Source organism: Ochotona princeps, chromosome 1, assembly GCF_030435755.1.
Source record: "Ochotona princeps isolate mOchPri1 chromosome 1, mOchPri1.hap1, whole genome shotgun sequence".
Taxonomy (NCBI): domain Eukaryota; kingdom Metazoa; phylum Chordata; class Mammalia; order Lagomorpha; family Ochotonidae; genus Ochotona; species Ochotona princeps.
Window position 1 is genome coordinate 7,960,194 of NC_080832.1, and position 21,643 is coordinate 7,981,836.

A 21,643-nucleotide genomic window follows, 5' to 3' on the forward strand; every position below is an offset into this window, starting at 1 on the left:
AGCACCAACCATCATGGTCACTTGGGGAGTGAATCAGTGATTGGAAGATCTTCCTCTCTCTCTCCTCTTCCCTGTATATCTAACTTTGTGATAAAAATAAAATAAATCTTTTAAAAATAATAATAATAATTGATGGGCTAAGAGAAGATAAAGAGAACTTTGAATTGGAGCAGCTGAGTTTGCAGTCTCTCTGTGCCTCCAGCTACCTCTGTGATCTTGGTCAAAACATCGATACTCCGCGACATTCAGTTTCCTCACCTGCTAAATGCCAGTGTCAAACTGTTTGGTCAAGAAAAGCTGATTCTGTGTTAGGTAGCTACTCATATAAACATCACATAGGAAATCATGGAAAATCTATAGAGAAATTACTAGAAAAGTAGTAAAGTAGCTGGTTATAAGACATTGCATATTTTTTTTAGTACTAACCAGAAACTGAAAGTCTAAAAAAGCTATCATCCACAATATCATCAAATATCCAGGAGTGAATGCAAGACAGTGTCCAAGATCTTCATGGAAGACTGTGGCACTTCTGAGAGACACGAAAGAAGACAAATGTTGCAGTGCCATCTCTCAAAAATGAAAGTTCAATAAAGTGTCATGTGTAAAAGCCCTGGCGATATCCAGTGTGTCTTAGAAAATGCTAGCGTGTGAGGAGGACGTTACTGGACATCACAGTGCAGTGGCTCCCCGAGTGCGGAGCTGCCAGAGCAGTCAGTCGGACAGGACAGGGAAAGGCCAGCTGTCCGAGGTGTGTGTGGTCACTGCCTCACAGCTGACTGCTGCTGACTTTCTCAGGCTTGTTGTTGGTATGGTGGCTGCTGTTGTTGGGGTTTTTTTAATGTATATTTGCTCTCATCTACTTGAAAGGCAGAACAGTAGAGAGACAGAGGAGAGAAACTGAGATCTTCCATCTGTTGATCCACTAGACGTCCACAGTAGCCAGATTGAAGCTGAGATCCGAGGACTCCACCTGGCTCTCCCGTGTGCGTGGCAGGGGCTCGGGTGCTTCAGTCATCCTCTGTCCTCAGGCTACACAAGCAGGAAGCTAGATCAAAAGTGAAGATCTGGGAGACGAACCAGCACCCTCCTGTGGGCTCCTGGCATGGCATTCAGCAGCGTGACCTCCGGGCCATAGCACCTGACCTGGTTGGTTTTACAACATGGCCCTAAAGGTTAAAGATATGTAATAGGATCATAAAGTACAGGTGAAACTGTATGCTGTGACCTTTTCATGAAAATAAAGGGAAAGAGAACAGAGGTGAGTAGCTAAAACACAAGCATGGGGCCCAGGCCAGCGTGGTGGTGTAGTGCATAAAACCACCGCCTGCAGCATGGGCATCCATATGCGTGCTGCTCCACTTTCAGCCCAGTTCCTGCTGATGGTCTGGGTGCTTCGGCTCCTGTCCACCCCACATGGAAGTCCTGACTGAAACTCCTGGCTTCAGCCTAGCCTAGCCCTGGCTCTTGACGTCATTTGGGTAATGAAGCAACAAATACAAAATTCTTTTTCTCCTTCTCTCTCCAGCTTACTCTCAAATAAAAATAAATCCTTTGAAAAATAAATAAGCTAAGCTAAGCTTGGCCCTTCCCAGGGAGGCCTGCAGCTGGGCTGTCCAGGGTACCAGGCTACTTTGCAACAGCCTGGTGTCCAGGGGTGGACTCAGAGCCTGATGCCTGGGGAGAGTCATGGCAAGACAGACACCAGGGAAGCGTCTTTCGTTCCTTGAGTATTAGGTAAAGGAGTAGCACTCATGTTCCTAAGGAAAAGAAATACTACACGTCCAGAAAAATCCCAAGGAAAAGCATCACACACAGCAGATGCTACTGAAGCACTTGGCGTGGAAGCTGTAGGGAACTTCCCAATGGCACGGGCGCTTCCTTAGGGAGAGCTGGTGACGTTCTTGGGAAATCTGTGTACCGAATCCATCATCCCATGGCTGTTCCGAAAACTGCGTAGAAACATCCATGTCTGTCTTACAACAAACTAATGATTTTTAAAATAGGATTGATAAAACGTTAAGTAATTGTTGAAGCGGAGTCTTACTAGAGGTTCATTTTACTTTTTTCAGTACTTCCGTGTGTCTGAGGTGCCTGTTATACATAGTGTTGAGAAACTATTTCTGTATGGCTTATAGATCCAAATGTGAGAGACAGTCCACTGAGCCTTCCGCCAGCTCACAAAGGACAGCGTCTTCACTCAGTGCACAGGAAGGACTTGTCAGTGCACGGAGAAGACTGGCCGGAAGGGTAGGAGGCCCATAGACTCCAGGAAAAGGAGGACATTCTTTTGGCTAGAAGGGCCTTAAAAGTGAAAGGCAAGGTCCTGAGCAGAAGATACTTAGAACATACATAATTAATAAAGGGCTGGACTTTTTTTTAAAGATTTGTTTACTCTCGGGCCCAGCATGGTGGCCAAGCAGCTGAAGCCCTTGCCTTGAATGTGCTGGGTTCTAGTCCTGACAGCTGCACTTCCCATCCGGCTCCCTGCTTATGGCCTGGGAAAGCGGTCGAGGATGGTCCAAAGCCTTGGGACCCTGCATCCGCGTGGGAGACCTGGAGGAAGTTCCTGGTTCCTGGTTTCAGATCGGTGCAGCACTGATCATTGCAGTCACTTGGGGAGTGAATCATTGGATGGTGAACCATCTTCCTCTCTGTCTCCTTCTCTCTGTGTATCTGACTTTGTGGTAAAAATACAATAAATCTTAAAAAAATTTTTATTTATTCTTATTGGAAAGGCAGATTTGCAGAGAGAAGTAGAGACAGAGAAAGATCTTCCATCTGCTGGTTCATGCCCCAAAGTGGCCACAACAGCCGTAGTTAACCAGATCTGAAGCCAGGAACCTGAAACCTCTTCCAGGTCTCCCACGCGGATGCAGGGTCCCAATGCATTGGCCCATCCTCGACTGCTTTCCCAGGCCACAAGCAGGGAGCTGGATGGGAAGTGGAGCTGCCGGGATTAGAACCGGCGCCCATATGGGATCCCGGCGCGTTCAAGGCGAGGACTTTAGCCGTTAGGCCACGCCGCCGGGTCCCCTTCAACTGTTTTTTAGATTCATTTTATTTATTTTTTAGAAAAGATTTATTCATTGGGCCCAGTGGCGTGGCCTAGTGGCTAAGGTCCTCACCGGGATCCCATATGGTCGCTGGTTCTAATCCCGGCAGCTCTACTTCCTCTCTATCTCTCCTCCTCTCTGTATATCTGACTTTGTAATAAAAATAAACCTTAAAAAAAAAAAAAACATTAAAAAAAAAAAAGAAAAGATTTATTCATTTTTATTGGAAAGCAGATATACAGAGAAGAAGAGACAAAGGAAGATCTTTCATCTGATGTTTCACTCCCCAAGTGGATGCAATAGCTGGAGCTGAGCCAATCTGAAGCCAGGAGGCAGGAGCTTCTTCTATGTCTCCCACACAGGTGCAGGGTCCCAAGGCTTTGGGCCGTCCTCGACTGCCTTCCCAGGCCACAGGCAGGGAGCTGGATGGGAACTGGGGCCGCCGGGATTAGAACTGGCGCCCATATAGGATCCTGGCATGTTCAAGGCATGGACTTTAACCGCTATGCTATTGTGCCAGACCCTATGTTATTTATTTTTTTAAAAAATATTTTTATTGGAAAGTCAGATATATATATAGTCAGATATATATATATATATTTAGTCAGATATATATATATATCTATCTCCTTCTCTATAAGAAGGAGATAGAGAAAGATCTTCCATCCACTGGTTCACTCCCCAAGTGGCTGCAATAGCTGGAGATGAGCTGCTGTTAAGCCAGGAGCCAGGAACTTCTTTCAGGTCTTCCAAATGGGTGCAGGGTCCCAAGGCTTTTGGCCGCCCTCTGCTGCTTTCCCAGGCTACAAGCAGCAGCTGGATGGGAAGTGGAGCAGCTGTAACATGAATCAGCATTTATATGGGATGTCGGTGGTTGCGAGCTGAGGATCTAGCCACTAGGCCATTTCTTCAGGTCCAAAAATTTATTTATTTTTATGACAGGCAGAGTGATACACAGAGAAGGAAAGAGAGAGATCTAGAAAGAGAACTCTTACATCTCCCGGTTTATTCCCCAAATGGCCACAACAGCCAGAGTTGGGCCCTTCCAGAGCCAGGAGAATGGAGTTTTTTCCACGTATCTCACACGAGTACAGAGGCCAAACAACTTAAGCCATCCTCTGCTGCTTTCCCAGGCCATTAGCAGGGAGACGGAGTGGAGGTGGAGCAGCTAGGGCACGAACCAGTGCCCATATGAAATGTCAGAGCCAAGGGTGAAGGCTTAGCCTGATATGTCAATGCATCAGCCCCATCAGTTTTTGAAGATGGCAGTTACAAAAAATAAAGCCAACTATTTCTAGTATTTTTAATCATCATTATTAAACTTCATTATACATAGACACCATCTTTAGAGTGCTTTCTAAATAAAACCCTTGGCCAATCAACAAGAGAAGTCAGTTTTAAACTTCTGTGGGTATCTAGGAAGGCAATAAACTTGATGGGGTTACCTGGAGCTTTTCTAACCACCAAGTACTGAGACATTCACAGAACTCGATCAAACAACCCAGTCTCACTGGAACTTTAGAACTACAGGACAAACTACCACATTTCATCTGGAAAGGAAGGGTTTGTGCCAGCAGGCTGCAAGGCTAGACTAGGTGTCTGCCAACTCAGAGAAGTGCAGAAGCGACTCCGAGTGTTCCAGGTCTCTGGTGACAATCCAAAGAGCCTGTCAACTCTAGCAGCAGGCAGGAAGGGACAGTAAGCCTATCGAGGCTATGACAAGTGCCTGCACACGTTGGTGAACACAGAGACAGAGCCCCAGTGTTCACGACCTAATGTAAAGGTGTTGACTCCAACAGAGAAAAGCTGGTTACCGTGCTGGTTAGCAAGTAAACTTCTACCTGAGAAAGTCCAACCAAGCAGACAATATTCTCTAATTAGAGACAAAACCAGCTTCCAAACATTGTTTCCAAGATTCTGAGAGCTTTAGTATCTGCTGCTCCTTCTCAGCTCACTCATACCCTATTCCCAAGTGTTCTCTAATATGCCATTTTTGCTATGAGAGAAATGAGAAAAGCATAATACAATAAATACAGTAAAAGCTTTTCCAGACAGCAAACTATTTTCAAAGCAGAAAATAATGAGATTTCCAGCTGCCATTTTCCCCCTGATCTTAATAAAGAGCAGACGAGTCCTGGCAGAAGACTGGCCACGAGGCGGGCAGGCAGAGGACAGCTGAGCTGTGAGAAAACGTCCTGGCCACAGTGACGCATCTCTGCTGCCCTCACTTTTTCTTTTCTTTCTCACGGCACTGTGAGGTCAAGGTGCTCAGAGTTCCTTGGTCTCCACCCTTGACCCCAGCTGACAATGCCCTCCACAGGGTACCCGTTGTCTCTGGTCCCTACATTGCTCCCCCATCATATCCTCCACCCTGCCTAACCTGGGCCGAACATCTCTCTAGAGGAAGCCCCGTGGCCAGCAGTACCCCCATAGGCCAGGGATTAGGGTTCCTGTCCTGTTACCATCCTAGGAGAAAATAACAAATAATGTTAATGTCTTTTAGGCATGGATGCGGTGTGCATGTGGCCATTGGCAATGCTCAGACTGCAACGAAACGCCTCACCTTCTCGTCTCGGAAGTTAAGGAACTGCTGGAAAACCTCACTTTCTGAGATCACCGGGTGACGGCACATCCTGGTCACCCACGCCTGAAGCCTCTCCATGCGCATTTTGATAAACTCTTCTTCAAAGCGACCTGCAAGAGATGCGCCAGAGTGCCTCACAGCTCTGAATACAGTCATGATTAGTACAGAAAACCACTCATATGGCTACTGGCTACTTGCTTGAAAGCCATCTAGAAACAAGTAAATCATGATGACTTTCCACTAACCTAAACACAATAACACAGCAAATGCTCCAAGACCCACAGAAAAGGTGCAAGAGACTGGAATTGTTAAGAATGAGCTTCTAATTTAACATGTTAACAAATCTTTGACAAGAACAAAAATTCAAAAGCAAATCTTATTTCAATACAAGAAACTACACTTTTTACCAACCAGCCTTAGGCCAATTCTAATGTGGTGACCTGAAGCCCTAGCGGTGAGAAGGGAGTGACTGTGGAATTCAGTCATTCTCAAAGTGCACAACAGATATCTACAAACACCTAAGTGCTTCCTGCTTATGCAAAGCTACACAGGACAGCAGCTTTTTCTCTTCATATATATATATATATATATATTTTTTTTTTTTTAAAGATTCATTTTATTTTCATTACAAAGTCAGATATACTGAGAGGAGGAGAGACAGAGAGGAAGTAGAGCTGCCGGGATTAGAACCAGCAGCCACATGGGATCAAGGCAAGGACCTTAGCCACTAGGCCAAGCCGCCAAGCCCATCTTCATATATATTTTTTAAAGTCAGATATACAGAGAGGAGGAGAGACAGAGAGGAAGATCTTCCGTCCGATGATTCACTCCCTAAGCGGCTGCAACGGCTGGAGCTGAGCCAATCTGAAACCAGGAGCGAGGAGACTTCCTGGTCTCCCACACAGGTGCAGGGTCCCAAGGCTTTGGGCTGTCCTCGACTGCCTTCCCAGGCCACAGGCAGGAAGCTGGATGGGAAGCGGGGCTGCCACGATTAGAATGGGTCCAACACATTCAAGGTGAGGACTTTAACCCCTAGGTTACCGCACTGGGCCTGCTCCATATTGTTTTTAATACTGAAACTCAGACTAGCAGAGAATTTTTCCATGAATGCAACTGTGAAAGCTGCTATCCTAGAGCTCCTCCCAGTCCTACAGTAGGGTTTAATGAATATTTTTGTTCCCAAAGCAGGAAGTCAGCTTGGCACACTTGATACACTAAACATCAAACGAACATTCATGTTTATAAAGCCTGACAGACAAAAGCTGCTACCAGCTGAAGGTTTCTGCAGTAGAAATTCCAGTTAGACCAGGCACGCAGATCTGTAACCCCCTCTCCAAAAAGCAACCAGTAGAGCTGCGCAACACTGACCGAAGCAACCAAACCAGGGCTCAAGCATAGACAAAAGCCACTGGAGAATGGCAGACGCTTCAAAGGCAGGCGAGGTGGGGAATGGGGCAGTGCCGGTCACTCTCATCTACCCTGGGGCCAGCACAGAGGTCCTGCCGGGGCTGAAGAGGACTGGCAGCTGCCGCTTCCCTGTGGGGGCTGGAGGAGACCCACTTCTTTCAGACAAGTAGGAGAGGCCCACATACAGGGTGGTGCTCGTGGCAGGGACCCAGAGGTGGGGGACATGGAGGGCAGAAGCCGACCAGTTGAATCATGCACTTTTAGGTGGAGGGGGAAACAGCAGAGGGTCCAGGCTGATCACAAACCCCTGGCCAGCCTGGAGGCTACACATGCGTAGAGAAGGACCCTTGAAAGCGTTTGCCTAGCTCGGACTGTATTCTTTCCACCTACAGTTGGCTGACAGAGGGCAGAAGCTTCGCTGGCTTGAAATGGCTCAGCAGAGCCTGTATGCATCAATCAGATCCCACCAGCACTTCACACACACAGAGGACCAAACCCAGGGAAGCCAAATGGGAACACTTTTAAAGTAAGCATAAAGCTAACAGAGCTGTGGGAGGAGCATTTCAGAGAGTTGGCCTTGGTAAATCATTTTACAAACAATTATAACGCAGAAGAAAACAACAACAACCTCCAGGGAGGAAAAACCAGAGCAGAGAGTTGCTAAAACATATTCTCAGAAATGTTTTCAGCTAAAAATTAAGACTTCTGCCAAGAAACAAGACATAACCCACACTGAGGAAAAAAGCAGTCAGCAGAATCAGTTTCTAACTGTCCCCAGATGTTGAAGTTAGCAGAAAAAGCAGTCAGCAGAATCAGTTTCTTCAATAAATCTTTTACGAGGCATGGCACCGTGGAATGGCATGTTGAGCCTCTGCCTGCAGAGCTGGCATCCCACACGGGCACCAGATGATGGCCTACGAGGGAGACCTCGAAGAAGCTGCACTTTCCTGGCTTTAGATTGGCCCAGCTCTGGCACCGCAGCCATTTGAGGAGTGAAACAGCATAAGGAAGACCTCTTTCTGTCTCTCCTTCTCTCTGTAAATCTGCTTTTCAAATAAAAATATATAAATCTTAAAAAGTATGTTCTAAGAAGTACAGAAGGCTGTGTTTAAAAATTAAAGAAAAATACAAAAATTCAACAGAAATGCTTAAGAAGACTAATTTTATTTTTATATTTTAGAAGAAACAACTGGAAATTCTGTAGACAGTTCAACAACAGACGTGATCGTCTAAGAAGGCAGTCAGTTTGAGGACAGGTCAGTAACAGTTAAGTAACATGAAGGCCAGGTAAGGAAAACAACACCACAAGACCAGGACGCCTATGGCCTTGCCACCCACATGGTGGACCAGCCATGTGTTAGATGAAGATGGAGTTCAGGTTCCTGGCTGCAGCTTGGCCCAGGCCCGGCTGCTGTGCCATCTGGGGAGTGAACCAGCAGGGGGATGATCTCTGTTTGTTTTGCCTTTCAAATAAACAAATTACAGGGGGGAGGGGGCAGAACAAGCTTAAAAAGGCATCAAGCAGACCAAATTACTTATAACGGGATCCCCAGAAGAGGAAAGGAAAAAGCAGAAAAATATTTGAAGAAGGTGATAACCTTCTTAAATCTGTTAGTTTTACTTTAGATTCTCAGGAAACTCAATGAACCTCCATGAACTGTTTATGCTTGTAGGATAAATACAAAGAGAACCACACCAAGATACAGCAGAATTAAGCTTCTAGGAGAAAAATAAAAATCTTAGAGTGTGATGCCGTCTGTGTGAGGGGCAGGGAGGGAGAGAGGGAGAGTGCAATATAATTAACAGCTGACTAACCTCCAGACATAATGGAGGTTACAAGGCCTTGGAAGTACATCTAGATCCTACTGGAAGAAAAACCAGCAGCCAGGAATGCTGTCACCAGCAGTCTGTCCTTCAGAAGTAAGGACAAGATAAAGACATACAGGAGGACATAATTCACTGATAACACACCTACAAGAACTAGTAAAGCTAGTCCACCTCACTAAAAGGAATCGACCATAAGGGGTGACATGAACCCACAGGGAGAAATGACGCAGTTCCAGAAATGTGTGAGCTGATGTAAAAACTGCATGGATACTCTGCTTTTTCTTCTAATTTATTCCCATAAAACTGTAGAAAGCCATGATTATCGCATTTCAATGTTATATTTACAATGTACAGAAGAAATAAATATGAGACTAACAGCATCAAACAGGAAAAGGAATGGAGTTGTCTGAAGTTTTCATTTTACTGGAATTAAGCTAATATTAATTTAAAGTGCACTGTGATTTTTTTAAAGGTGCATATTTTGTCCCATAGACCTACCACTAAAAAAATATTACAACTCTAGTTTTCAAAATGAGAGTAAAGGCTGATACTGCGATACAGCACATTAAGCCACCACCTGTGATGCCAGCACACAATATGAGAATGCTGGCAGGAGTCCTGGCTACTCTACCTGCAGTCCAGATCCCTACGAACGTACTTAGAACAGAGGCCGATGGCCCATAGGCAGGGCTGCATCACTCATGTGGGAAACCTGGACAGAGTTCCTGGCTCTGGGATTCAGCATGGCCCAGGAAGTGCCAACACAGCCATTTAAGGAACCAGGGATGAAAAATCTCCTCTGTGTCATTGTCTTTTAAACAAATAAATCAATCTTTTCTCAAAAGAAAGAGTAAGCAAAAATGGCACACTGAATAATATCACAATAAAACAAATAGAGGAACAAACCACCACTGAGAGAAACAAGCAGCAAAACAGCCAGTGTAAACGCAGCCATTCACTAATTACAGTGACGGGCCATGCCGACAGTGCAGCGTCTCGAGCTCCCGAGCACAACACCGCTATCTCATAACTGAGTACCAGTCTGAGTCCCGGCTGCTCCACTTCCCTCCCAGCTCCCTGCTCGTGGCCGGGAAAACAGGGGAGGACGGCCCAGAGCCTTGGGACTCAGCATCCGTGTGGGAGACCCCAAAGAGTCAGGAGTTTCAGTCTAAACCTAAGAACTGCCGGTGGAGGATTTGACCTCTGGCCTTGAGACCGCCCCTCCCTGCTTGACCCCGGCCAGCCTCTGATGCCTCCTTCGCTGCTGTGCCCTGCCCAGCTGGCTCTGGCTGGTCAAGCCTTTCTCTCACCCCCGACCCACTCTCTTCTACAGTGCATTTGACTTGTCTCAACAGTTCTTAGATTCAGACTGAAACTCCTCCTGATTCTTCTCGGTAAAGCTGAGCTTCTTAGAAATTATTTACTCCAAGACTACCAATATTCCAAGTCACACAGAGCGCTGGACTGACAGTCAGGTTCTATTGTAAAATGGAGTACTCATAGTCCAGGTTCCACACCAGACTAGAGATTAAAGCAAAACAGTGACTGCTCCCTGCTGCCACCAGCAAATCCTTTTCTTATATTTTTTTAAATACTTATTTATTTTTTAAATTGGAAAGTCAGATATACAGAGAGGAAGATATTCTGTCACTGATTCACTCCCTAAGTAGCTGCAATGGCCGCAGCTGAGCTGATCCAAAGCCAGGAGCCAGGAGCTTCTTCTGGGTCTCCCATGTGGGTGCAGGGTCCCAAGGCTTTGGCCCGTCCTTGACTGCTTTACCAGGCCACAAGCAGGGAGCTAGATGGGAAATAGGACTGCCAGGATTAAAAGTGGCACCTATATGTGATCCCAGCTGTGCAAGGTGAGGACTTTAGCCACTATGCTACTGTGCTGGGCCCACAGCAAAACCTTTTTAACTGCATTTACAAGGCACTCTTACAGTACCCCGGAGATGGGGCAAGAGAGTTGGGGTGGAATGTGGCACTTTAAACAAACAAGAAAAAGGGGAAAAGCAGATAAATGATTTAGCAGAACACTTGGCACCTTCATCAATACCTGGCATTTCTGTAGCTTCTCTGTCCAATGATTACAAACTTGTAATGAACACGACAGAGCTGGTCTGTGTGCAGCCTGCTGCACCCTCTGGGTCACATACTCTCTTCCCTGTTAGGCCACTTGGGTCATTTCTTTGTTTTCAGTTGTCACTTTTCAAAAATGCACTTATTTCACTTTTGGGAAAAATAAGAGAACGATTCTGCCAGGATTTAAAATACATACTCTAAGAGAAATTTTATTAAGCATTCTCCAACTTGCAGACTTACGTGGAATTTGCTCCGGCTCTCTGTTCATCGCCACAGATAACTACTACCCCACAGCTGTGTGTGTTCTGCTCTGAAGGGCAGAAAATGCCGTTGCTGACCTACAAGAGGACCGTCTGTCTCTGCACCTGGCACCTCTAGTCCAGTGCGAAATACACTTACCTGTGACTTGCTTATCTGGAAGAGAAGGGATTGGAATGGCAGACCCAAACTTAACTAGGAGCCGTTCATATAACCAGTCAAAGTGCTTATATCTGTGGTTTACAGATCGATTAGTGTTCTATAAAACAAGGGAAAGAGAAGAAAAAGTTACCAATGCTGATGGAAGAAAAGAGTTATGTCAGGCTAATGGTCTGCGGTAACGGTACTTACTGTGGGTGTTAACTGGTACTCGATGTAGCTCTTCAGACCGTACATTTTGGAGCCTTTCCTGGGATCTGCTACCACACAGTCGAAGGTAGAGGAAGGATAAACCCACATTGGGCCATAATCTCCAACCTACACAAAATCCCAGCAAAAGTTAATTGTGCTACATGGAAAAACAGTAAATGCAACTGCTGTTCATCAGATCAATAAGTGCGCTTTCAGAACTGATACTCCAGCTTCTACTCTGAGACCCACGGAGCACCGGTACTCCAGCTTCTACTCTGAGACCCACGGAGCACGGGTACTCCCAGCTTCTACTCTGAGACCCACGGAGCACCGGTACTCCAGCTTCTACTCTGAGACCCACGGAGCACGGGTACTCCCAGCTTCTACTCTGAGACCCACGGAGCACCGGTACTCCAGCTTCTACTCTGAGACCCACGGAGCACTAGTACTCCCAGCTTCTACTCTGAGACCCACGGAGCACCGGTACTCCAGCTTCTACTCTGAGACCCACGGAGCACTAGTACTCCCAGCTTCTACTCTGAGACCCACGGAGCACTGGTACTCCAGCTTCTACTCTGAGACCTACAGAGCACTGGTACTCCAGCTTCTACTCTGAGACCCACGGAGCACTGGTACTCCAGCTTTTACTCTGAGACCTACGGAGCACTGGTACTCCAGCTTCTACTCTGAGACCTACGGAGCACTGGTACTCCAGCTTCCGTGAATGGCCTCGTTTCCTGTTAGGTGCAATGCTTACAGAGCTCCTGTGTTAGAACAGAGCTTTCTGCTCCTGACGTGGGGAGCTCCATCCCTGGAGACTGGCTCCCCCAACCTTTATGGTCTCCCTCTGTCCAGTTATCTCACACTGTATGTGGTAATAGACTAGTTTTTTTTAAAGGTCCAATTTATCATAGAAGAATGGTATTGTGAAATACAAAATTACACACTTAGGTTTCTCAGTAATTTCAAATTGTCATCAAACATTGTCGTTTGCTGTATTTATCTCATGGCAGGTTGGTAAACTGTGCGTAGCATTCATTGTCCTAAGTACTGAAATGGCTCACCAGATGGGTAAGAGCCTGTATGTGTGTCACTACTGGGGACGGAGGTGTGTGGTGCCTCAAAGCAAGAATCGGGCCAGCTAGCGGCTTGCTCCAGGGACTGCCTTGCACAGTACAGTGGGTGCATCTCTCCACGTCCCATGTATCACGACTGCTTGGTGGACCTCTACTGTCCTCCTCTCCCTACCACTGGGCCAAACGCTTAAAGGGAGGTTTATTAGGTCACACTAGACTACCGGGGTTTCCGCAGGGCTCTGGAGGGGAGGCTTGGCAGGGAAACCAATCACAATCTATGTAGGGCACACAGAACAAGCATTTAAGTTTGGGACCTACGGACTATTTCTGTGGGGCAGATGCAAGTGACAAGAAGTTGGCTATCCCAAGCCTATTCATTCCTAAATATTATCTTTTAAAATTTTTATTTACTTACTAGAAATGTAGAGTTACAGAGGAGAGAGACAGAGAGAGATCTGTTGGCTGGTTCACTCCCCAAATGATTACAACATCCAGGGCTGGGCCAGATGGAACCCAGCAAGTACCTGGGCCACCTTCTACTGCTTTCTCAAGTGCAGTAGTTGTGCTAGTTGGGAAGCAGAACAGCCAGGACCAAAATTGGCCCCCATATGAGATTGCTGGTGCTGCAAGCAGCAGCTTAACATACTGTGCGACGGCACTAATCCCTCTAAATCTTATTTAGAGCTGTGTCTGAGGCCAGAAAGACAGCTATAGAGAAACCTGGATCACGGGGCTCACACACAGGCCCTTGGAGGGCAGCCTCTTTTGCCACTAGTCCCAGACTGGCTCTGGGCCGTTCATTTTATAATGATCACAGTTAGGGATTTCGGAGATCCAGAATACCAGTCATTCGTATCAAAGAAGATAGAAACAGCAATGGAAGTGTTTCAAGCTGTTAAAGATGTGTATTTTCATAGACTGGAAAATGAAAAATACTAAATTACAATCCAGCAAAAAGGTGAGAAAAGCCACATGGGGACTGCAAACGGAACACTATTTCCAAAAAAGTCATCCATGCAGAAATTCAAGGAGGGATGAAATAGTTTAAGAGATAGACTTCAATCCTGCAGTCAGAAAAGGTGCACGGTCTGAGATAGAGGAGGAGCGAGCATCTGTAGAGGCCGAGCTCTCAGAGACAAGGCTGGACAGGCACACTTTCGTCCTTACTCTTGGTGCAGGTGGAGTGGACAACAGGATCGGGTAGGAAAGTCCAGGAGCTCTGGTGGCCGATCTTATTACACAGCCACAACTCTCCAGACTTAAGTGCCACCTGCTCTGAAGGATGGAAGCTGTCACTTCTGACTTAGATGGGGATGAGCCTTTGCAGCCGATTCCCAGCGGCTATCAGGTCAGGAAGATGGCTGGGCAGCAGAGTAGCTGAATAAGGGACTAAAGAAAAAACTGAGAACAAAGCATGATGACACCCCAGAGAAGCCCACATCCAGAAAGTTCTCCTAAGCTCCAGATTGGGAATTTATGCCAACTGTGGGGCCCCTCCGTCAGTGACCAGGGACCAAGAAGTAGCCCAGCTGGCCCATGGGCCAATCCCACTAGGATGAGCATATTGTGCTGCCAAGCAGAGAAGCAGGCCAGGTCGTGGCTTCCTGTACGTAGATGGCTTCCCTCAGCTTCCTGCTCCAGCCAGAAGTCAGGACAGGCAGGCCGTCCCTGAGAATATGGGTCCATCCCGACACTCCTGGGATGTGCAAGGGGTGCACCTCCCGCTCTGTTTCACCACTGTCATGCTTGTGATAAAGTCCCCTCTCAGTACCTGAGGGCAGGGCCCTGGGCTCTTGGCTATGTGCAGTTTTAAATTTAATTAAAAGAATAATGATACACATTCTCTTTAAAATCTGCAATAAACAGGAAAAAATAATCTTCAATTACTGAGAATTATTATTCCAAATTCATTTTGAGGAGAAAAGGACAGTGCAGTCCCTTTGGAAGTTTCCGGAGTCTCAAGCTTTCCCAAAGATGTGGAACAAGTAATTCAAGACCCCGGAATCATCCCAGCAGGTCTATCACAGCTCCCTGAGCCTTAGGATTCTAGAACAAGACTAGGTCTTTCCGTATCCTGGTTTTCACCACAGTGACTACACTCAGGGCCCATCTTGCGCTTACAGGTTAAACTGACAGGGCCAAAAAAGTAGCCATGGATCTCTTTTCTAGAATTTTGTTTTGGAATATACAATTAGAGATCATCTAGATAGAAAATCTATCAGCATCAAATACAGGATGAATCAAAGCACCTATTTCATATTGTATAAAAACCTATATCATGTTACCTAACAAGCTATTTAAGACTTTTTTTTTTTAAAATGTATTTGAGAGGTAGAGAGAGACAGAGAAAGAGAGAGAGAGAGAGACGTCCCATCCACTAGCTCATTGCCCAATGCCCGCGAGAGCCGAGGGTTTACGAGGCTGAGGCTGGGAGCCGGGAGGCAATTCAGGTCTCTGCTGAAGTCAGGGGCACAGCCAGGAGCAGATGTAGGCACTAAGACTGGGGCCTGTGGGCGATGGAACCATTGGGCCAAACGCCCACTTAGCAAGGTGGGCGCCGCTGCCACTCCTTTATTTGTTAGCCCCTTATCTTCATCTGACAGTTCGCTGACTAGAAGAAATGCTAAGTATTTTCTAAGCTCCTTTTTCTAATAATATGCATACATTTTGCAATGGCAGAAACCCAAGTATTTGAATTGAGTTTATTAAATATACAGGCTGGTAAAGAAAAGCAACATATAAAATATATTTACAGATATTTTAAAAAGTGAAAATTCTTAATGGAATGAGTGTTGTTGGTCCAATACTAATAATTCAAAAGATGAAAATAAAAAATGCCTAACAACATGACAGGCATTAATTTATGCTAATTAATTTAATATGCCTAAAATACAAACATATTATCAGTTATAATAGGGAGATTTAATACATTTTTAAAAACTTTCTAAGAGACTATTAACCCTCTTAACTTTAAGGTTTTTTTTAATTTTTAATTTTTTTAAATTTTTCAAAAAGAACCTTAATCACAAAGAAAGCAAACGAAAGTAAACAAACTTACAATGATGGGAATTTTCTCTTTGGGTTTTGCTAGTTGCTTGGCCAACAAATACTGTTCCATTCCAGGTTTTGCAAATCCAGGAAATCTAATGAAGATGAACACTTATGAATCTCTCCTTGCAAGAATTCTACAGCTCTCACCCAGATTACTGAACACACCAATTCTAACCTTGTTTTTCTTTCAGATGAACCAGAACTAGGAAACCACAGTAAAGAAAGCCCAAGGCAATCAGATTGCTCAATAGTCAATTAGTGATTTAATTAGGCCTGGTCATTTGAGGAGGGCAGGTTGACCCTAAAAGGTGCAATATTAAAAGGTTTCTGTGGCACAGCCAGGCCGGAGACAGCCTTATCACTCAGTGTAGAGATGGGTGCACCTTTTTCTGGAGGGCTTTGAATTCACAGGGGCAGGAAGCACTTACCAAGCTGAGTGGCCGCCTGTCAGCACTTGTGCCAATGCTGGCTGCCTTTTAGCACACCGCGGGAAGCGCATGGAAGCTGCCACTGGTTTCAAGCACTTCCGCCTTCAGAAAGCTCTCCTTGGTTAGACCCAGAGCCCAACACCCACCTTTGACTAACCCGCTATGTCATTTGATAAGACCCCACACATAGAATCAATGTATCCGTTCCTATGCTTTCTTGTCAAGCAGGGACCTATAAGTTACTACCACTTAAATGTTTCCATTTAGGCGAACAGACAGCTGAGCTTAGGGCACTGCCCGCCTGCTGAGCTCAGAGTTCGCCAGCCCTGCTGGGCTTTGGTGTGTCCCACAGCGAAACAGGGAGTGTCAACAAAGTGCACATGGCTGACACCAGACGTACAGCAACTGTTCTGTACAATGCCTGGCCCTGAGCAGGGACAGATGAAACAGCACATTTTAAATGAGTAGCTAGTATTTCTACCTCCCCTTAGCATCATATATATGCTTGTCTTTCCTCTACTAGCAGAAATGAAACTTCATATTGATATTGAATTGATCAAGTTAGAAGTAAAAATGGAAGATTATTATAATAATTATTTCCTTCCTTAACCTTGTAAAATGACCTCCAGCCATAAGCTTCCAAATCCGGATCCAGACAGAAACAATTACATCGTGCCCCAAACCCGAGACTCCAGCGCAGAGCCAGCGCCACAGCTCCTGCTCGTGACCCTCACAAATGCACATCCCCACCCGCGAGCGTACTTGTTGAGGGGCAGCTTCATGGAGGCAGTGCTGCGATTGTTGCCTCGGGAGACGCCACCTGCGTCAGAGGATTCTGCATCCTTAAAGTAAGGTGAAGAGGACTTGGGGTCATCCCAGTCTTCGTCCCAGTCATCATCGTCAGCAGTTGCTAGAAGCGGGACAGAAGAGATTGTCAGAAAATAAAATAAAAATAAGATGACCACCTTTTCTGAGTATAACTACCATCTGAGCTAGCCCATTGAAAAATATCTGGAGGGGCCTGCCTGTGGTGCAGCGGCTAAGCTGTCACTTGCAGTGAGGTCTGCACCCTTATCAGATCTGAGTCCATCCAGCTTCCTGCTCCTGCGCCCAGGCAGGCTGCAGATAGATGGCGCTGTACTCGGGTCCCTGACACCCACGTGCGGAGCCAGAATGGAGTTGTTGCCTGCTGTTTTGGGCCTGGCCTGGACCTGGCTATTGCAGCCCGTTGGGGGTGAACCAGTGGATGAGATCTCTCTGTTGCTTTGCCTTCCAAATAAATAAATAAATAAATAAATCTTTAAAAAGCTGGAGAAGAAGTTACAGTGTAAGAGTATAATTAATTCAAAAAGTTCATGATGGAATTATGATTATTTTGATGTATAAACTTTTTGAAACCCTGCTTTAAAAAACATACGTATTTATCTTATTTTTAGCTGAAGAGCAGAGAGAGACAGACAGGGCTCTTCCCTCCACAGGCTCACTCCCCGCATGCTGCAGCCAGGAGTCAGGAACTCAGGCTGGGTCTCCCAGAGGAGCAGTGAGGACCCAAGCACTGAGGTCACCTGCTGCTCGTCAGGGTGTGGATCTGCAGGAAGCCGGAACTGCAAGCACGCAGGACACAGATGTAACCCCTGTGTAAAAGGCATCCCACCATTCCTCTTTTAATTTAAGAACCATTTCACTTTCTGGAAATTTCTCTTCTGCCTTGGGCTTCCTCTTAATAACCCAGGAGTTAAGCAGGTGGTTTAGGGAAAGATAAAACAGCTAATAGAGAGGTCACAAACCAGCAGGTGATGAGCCACCTTCCATCAGCATCCTTTTTTTTTTTTTTTTTTTTTAAGCTCGAGGTTTTTAAAAAGCAGAATTTCTTAGTTTTGACAGGGAGGAGCCAACTCCATTCTGGTTCCCCACCAGGGTGACAGGGGTCAGAGTGCACAGCTTCCAGGTGCACATCAGGAAGTGGAGTCCAGGCACTCCAACTGCATGTTAGCTGCCGGGCTAAACGCTCACACCAAATGTGTTAGATGCTGAGCTGTCCTAAAAGCCAAGATTTCCAATCTCTCCAAAACAGACTGATCATAATACGACAGTTTTCTCAGGAATGCAGCCATGTGCGGGCAGGCGGGGGCCGCCCCACTGACATAATGTGCTTTCCAGTGTGCAGTCCTCCCAGGCTGTTGTGGTCTTTGATTTCATGACCAAATTTGTGACTCCTTGAGATATGCTTGAGGCCAAACTAGATCATCATTAGAAAACAGCTATGTCTGGATCCAGAAAATGACATCTAGATCATAGCGAATAAAGCACCTCCGAGCAGCTCTTTCAAATGAAACCCGTTTTTCAGCTTAAGTGACCTGGCATGATACCGTGGTCCAACCAGAAACAAACACATGGAGCTCCTGAATCCCTGTAACGGCCCGAGCCAGCGTGTGGTGGGCTTACTTCCGTTCTGACCCTCAGCTTTGACACAGGCCTGAGTCCTGAGGCTTCGGGGGAACGGAGCATCTTCAGTTCTCAGGGAGGGGCCGTGGGCTGTTCCTGCATCAGGGCTGTCCCCCAGAAAGCCCGTGTCATGATTAGAAGCCGGGAATGTTCATCTGGCCACATCCTCCAGAACGAGGAGAGCGCTGCAGACTCTGGAACTGACGGTTCCAGACCTGTGGGATTCAGAGCTCCGTAGCTCCCCTTACCCAGCCTCACCCGATGTGCACCACGCCGTGGAGGCCCGCACATTCTGCTCTGGTCCACCACCTGGTATCACGGTGGGGTTCTGGGATAACTGCAGGTGACAGTATTGGGGCAAAGTAATTTTGCTGTGGGGTATCTGCGTAGGCCTTGGAGAAGTACGTGGTGTGGGTGACCTGGCAGGGGTCCTCTGGGCTGTACTGGAGTGCAAGCAGCAAAGGCCTTGGACTGTCAAAGCTGTTTCCTATCTGCCAGTGTGGAGGGGCCCCTTCCTCACCTGGTCCTTGGTAGGCCTGGGGGTGGCCGAAGGCAGCGTCCCAATTGTTAGCAGAGTTTCTCTGGGCACCAGCCCCCTCTGGCTTGGCTCCCCAGCCATCTGAGCTCTCCCAATTCCCAGATTTGGAGGCATTCCAGGATGACCAGGGGTCATTGCCACTGCTGACCTATGGTGGGGGTGAAAAAGAAGAAAGAATATTTGTCAGTCTTAATAATTTTCCCCATTAGTTACAGATGTGGCATCATCCTGACTTTACCAAGGTTACCAACTGCCCCGTCTGCTTAGGAACTTCTCAAAGGGCTGCAAAGAAAACATCAGACACAACTCCAGCCCCGCTCCTTCCTTCCCATTTCCAAGCCCTTCATGCAAGAAGCAACCACAAGTCACAGTTGCCCTGTGCTTAAGGCTGACCTAACCTCACAAACTGCATGTACCTCTAGGCAAGTTGGGTTTTATTTTCTTTTTTTCCGCCAACATTCTGTTTGAGACTGTACATGCTGACAGCACGCCTTCATTCACCTCTGCTGCTTTATTACAAGCCACTGTGTTATTACATGAGTTTTTATTTTTACTGGGAAAACAGATGCAAAGTAAAAAAAAAAGAAACACAGGATAAGAAGGTACGCAATTTAAGCGACATGCCTACCACCGTAGGATGCCAGTATTCTTTCAAAGCCATTATTATTGTCACAAGATAAAATCACAATAAATTAAAGTATGATTTAATTGACTTTTATTCCTAATTCATGAAGCGGACAGCTTTCACTCTACAACAATGAATGAGAGCTCTCACTGCACACAGGCGGAACAGTGAGTTTTGTTGGGAACAAGGAAACAATACAAGAAAAGCTGGTTGGTTTACATCACGTTGCTTTATTTGTGGAGGGTTAAAACAGAAGAGGTTTCTTTATCCTACTCTCTGGGATACACTGGAATCTCCTGTTTTTAAGAGAAGTTAGTTTATATGGGGATCTCTCTGCTTCCCAAAAGTTTCAGCTGATGAGGGAGCATTCAGCACACTGGAGTTCCCTTCCGGCCTGTTGGGGCCGTTCTGTTTCAAGCACACAAGCAAGCTCACATCCCACTCTGGCTCTGCACCTTCTCTGTTACCACAAGAAACAGCCTCAGGTGCCTCAGCCTGGCGACCACTGTTCTTCCACCTGTCTGCACGACTCGGTGTAATATACCTAGGTACCATAAATAGCATTGCTAAACCCAGTCCATGCATCTTTTCCCATGTATCCACCAAACCCATGTGAAAGTCTCAGAAAAAAGTTGCTGGGCTAAGATATTTGCATTCAGAATTGATGAATTCAGACAGTCACTTTCCAAACAGACCACGGTTATATATGTTTGCAATCCTGACATTCTGAGGGGTTTTGTCTTGTATATGTTCCCAATTCACTTTTATATTTTCTCTCCAGTAAATGGTTTAATACATTAATGCTGTAAATAAAATCCTAGAATAGCCAATACCTGGTACCCAGCTTTCCAGGATATTTCAGCAGAACTACAGGCCGCATGTCTCAATCCTACCCACACACTTCCACCTGTGGGGCAGTCTCTCGTGTTTCTTGCTGTTTGACTGACATTCCAAACCCTAGTCTACGTGGAACTTACTCTGATGTGAGAAGAGATCCAGCTCAGATTTTCCAGTACTTTCTCTGACACTGCAGTACTGATCAATCTGCCTCCTGCTGAATCACAATGTCACCTCTGTCACCTACCAGCCTGGGGCCTATTTCTGGCCTATCTGAACTAGAAGCAGGCTGCTTAGGGATCTGCTAGAGACAAGCATAACATTTCTTAACTAAAACCATCCAAATTTTGCATTAGAGTGTCAAATGTAAAAATCTGATTTTCGTTCAAGTCACCTTACATTTATGCAAATCCGAAGAGAATTAATTGTGGCCTTGTCCCTTCAGTGTTAGCATTAACTAAGAACATGGAATAGCAGGTTTTCTTCCCGAGTCTTCTTTTCATATTAAAATAAAACCAGTTTTCACAAAAGCTGCTCCAGTCGTCTCTCCTCTCTTCAGTTTTCAGCACCCCGTTAGGGCTGCTCCGACCCTCCCCCTCACAGGCGTGGGTGGGCACTGGCTGCCACCAGCCACCAGCCAGGGTTTCACAGGTGGGAGGATTCCTTAATGAAATTACCTGTGATCTCACTCAAAGTCCAGGATTGAGAGCAAAATGATTGACCGACAAGATCATGAACCCCTGCAAAACAGCTTCTAGAGTGACACTGGCCTCTGGGGATGGACTCTTAAGTGACCCTGGGGGACACTGGCCACAAAGGTGGTGTTGGAAGAAACCCTCCTCCCACTGCTGGCTTTCAGGGACAGAATACTCCGTGTCCTCCAGGTTTTGTTTTTAGAATGAGTCTCTGAAAAGTGCCAATGTATGGGACACTAAGAAAAAGGTAAGAACAGACTCCTGTGTCTGCCTGATCCAGCACAATTCCCGTCACCTGTGGATGCTGGTGGGGTGACACAGGCTCCACTCACTGACTGGGCTCAATCGCCGCTCCATCTCTTCCTGGCCATGTGACCTGGGGTTAA

General features: G+C 46.3%; 1 protein-coding gene across 1 annotated transcript in view; it reads right to left on the bottom strand.

The window, feature by feature from the left end:
- Nucleotides 1-21,643, bottom strand: part of SNX9 (sorting nexin 9) — a 98,353-nt gene that overhangs the window by 13,171 nt on the left and 63,539 nt on the right. Inside the window, exons 5-10 of the mRNA XM_058661649.1 lie at nucleotides 19,083-19,248; nucleotides 16,880-17,027; nucleotides 15,697-15,781; nucleotides 11,563-11,688; nucleotides 11,353-11,470; nucleotides 5,617-5,747 (exon numbers count right to left, since the gene is read on the bottom strand). Of these exons, the coding sequence (XP_058517632.1) occupies nucleotides 5,617-5,747; nucleotides 11,353-11,470; nucleotides 11,563-11,688; nucleotides 15,697-15,781; nucleotides 16,880-17,027; nucleotides 19,083-19,248 (774 nt within the window). The remainder of the gene's footprint in view (nucleotides 1-5,616; nucleotides 5,748-11,352; nucleotides 11,471-11,562; nucleotides 11,689-15,696; nucleotides 15,782-16,879; nucleotides 17,028-19,082; nucleotides 19,249-21,643) is intronic.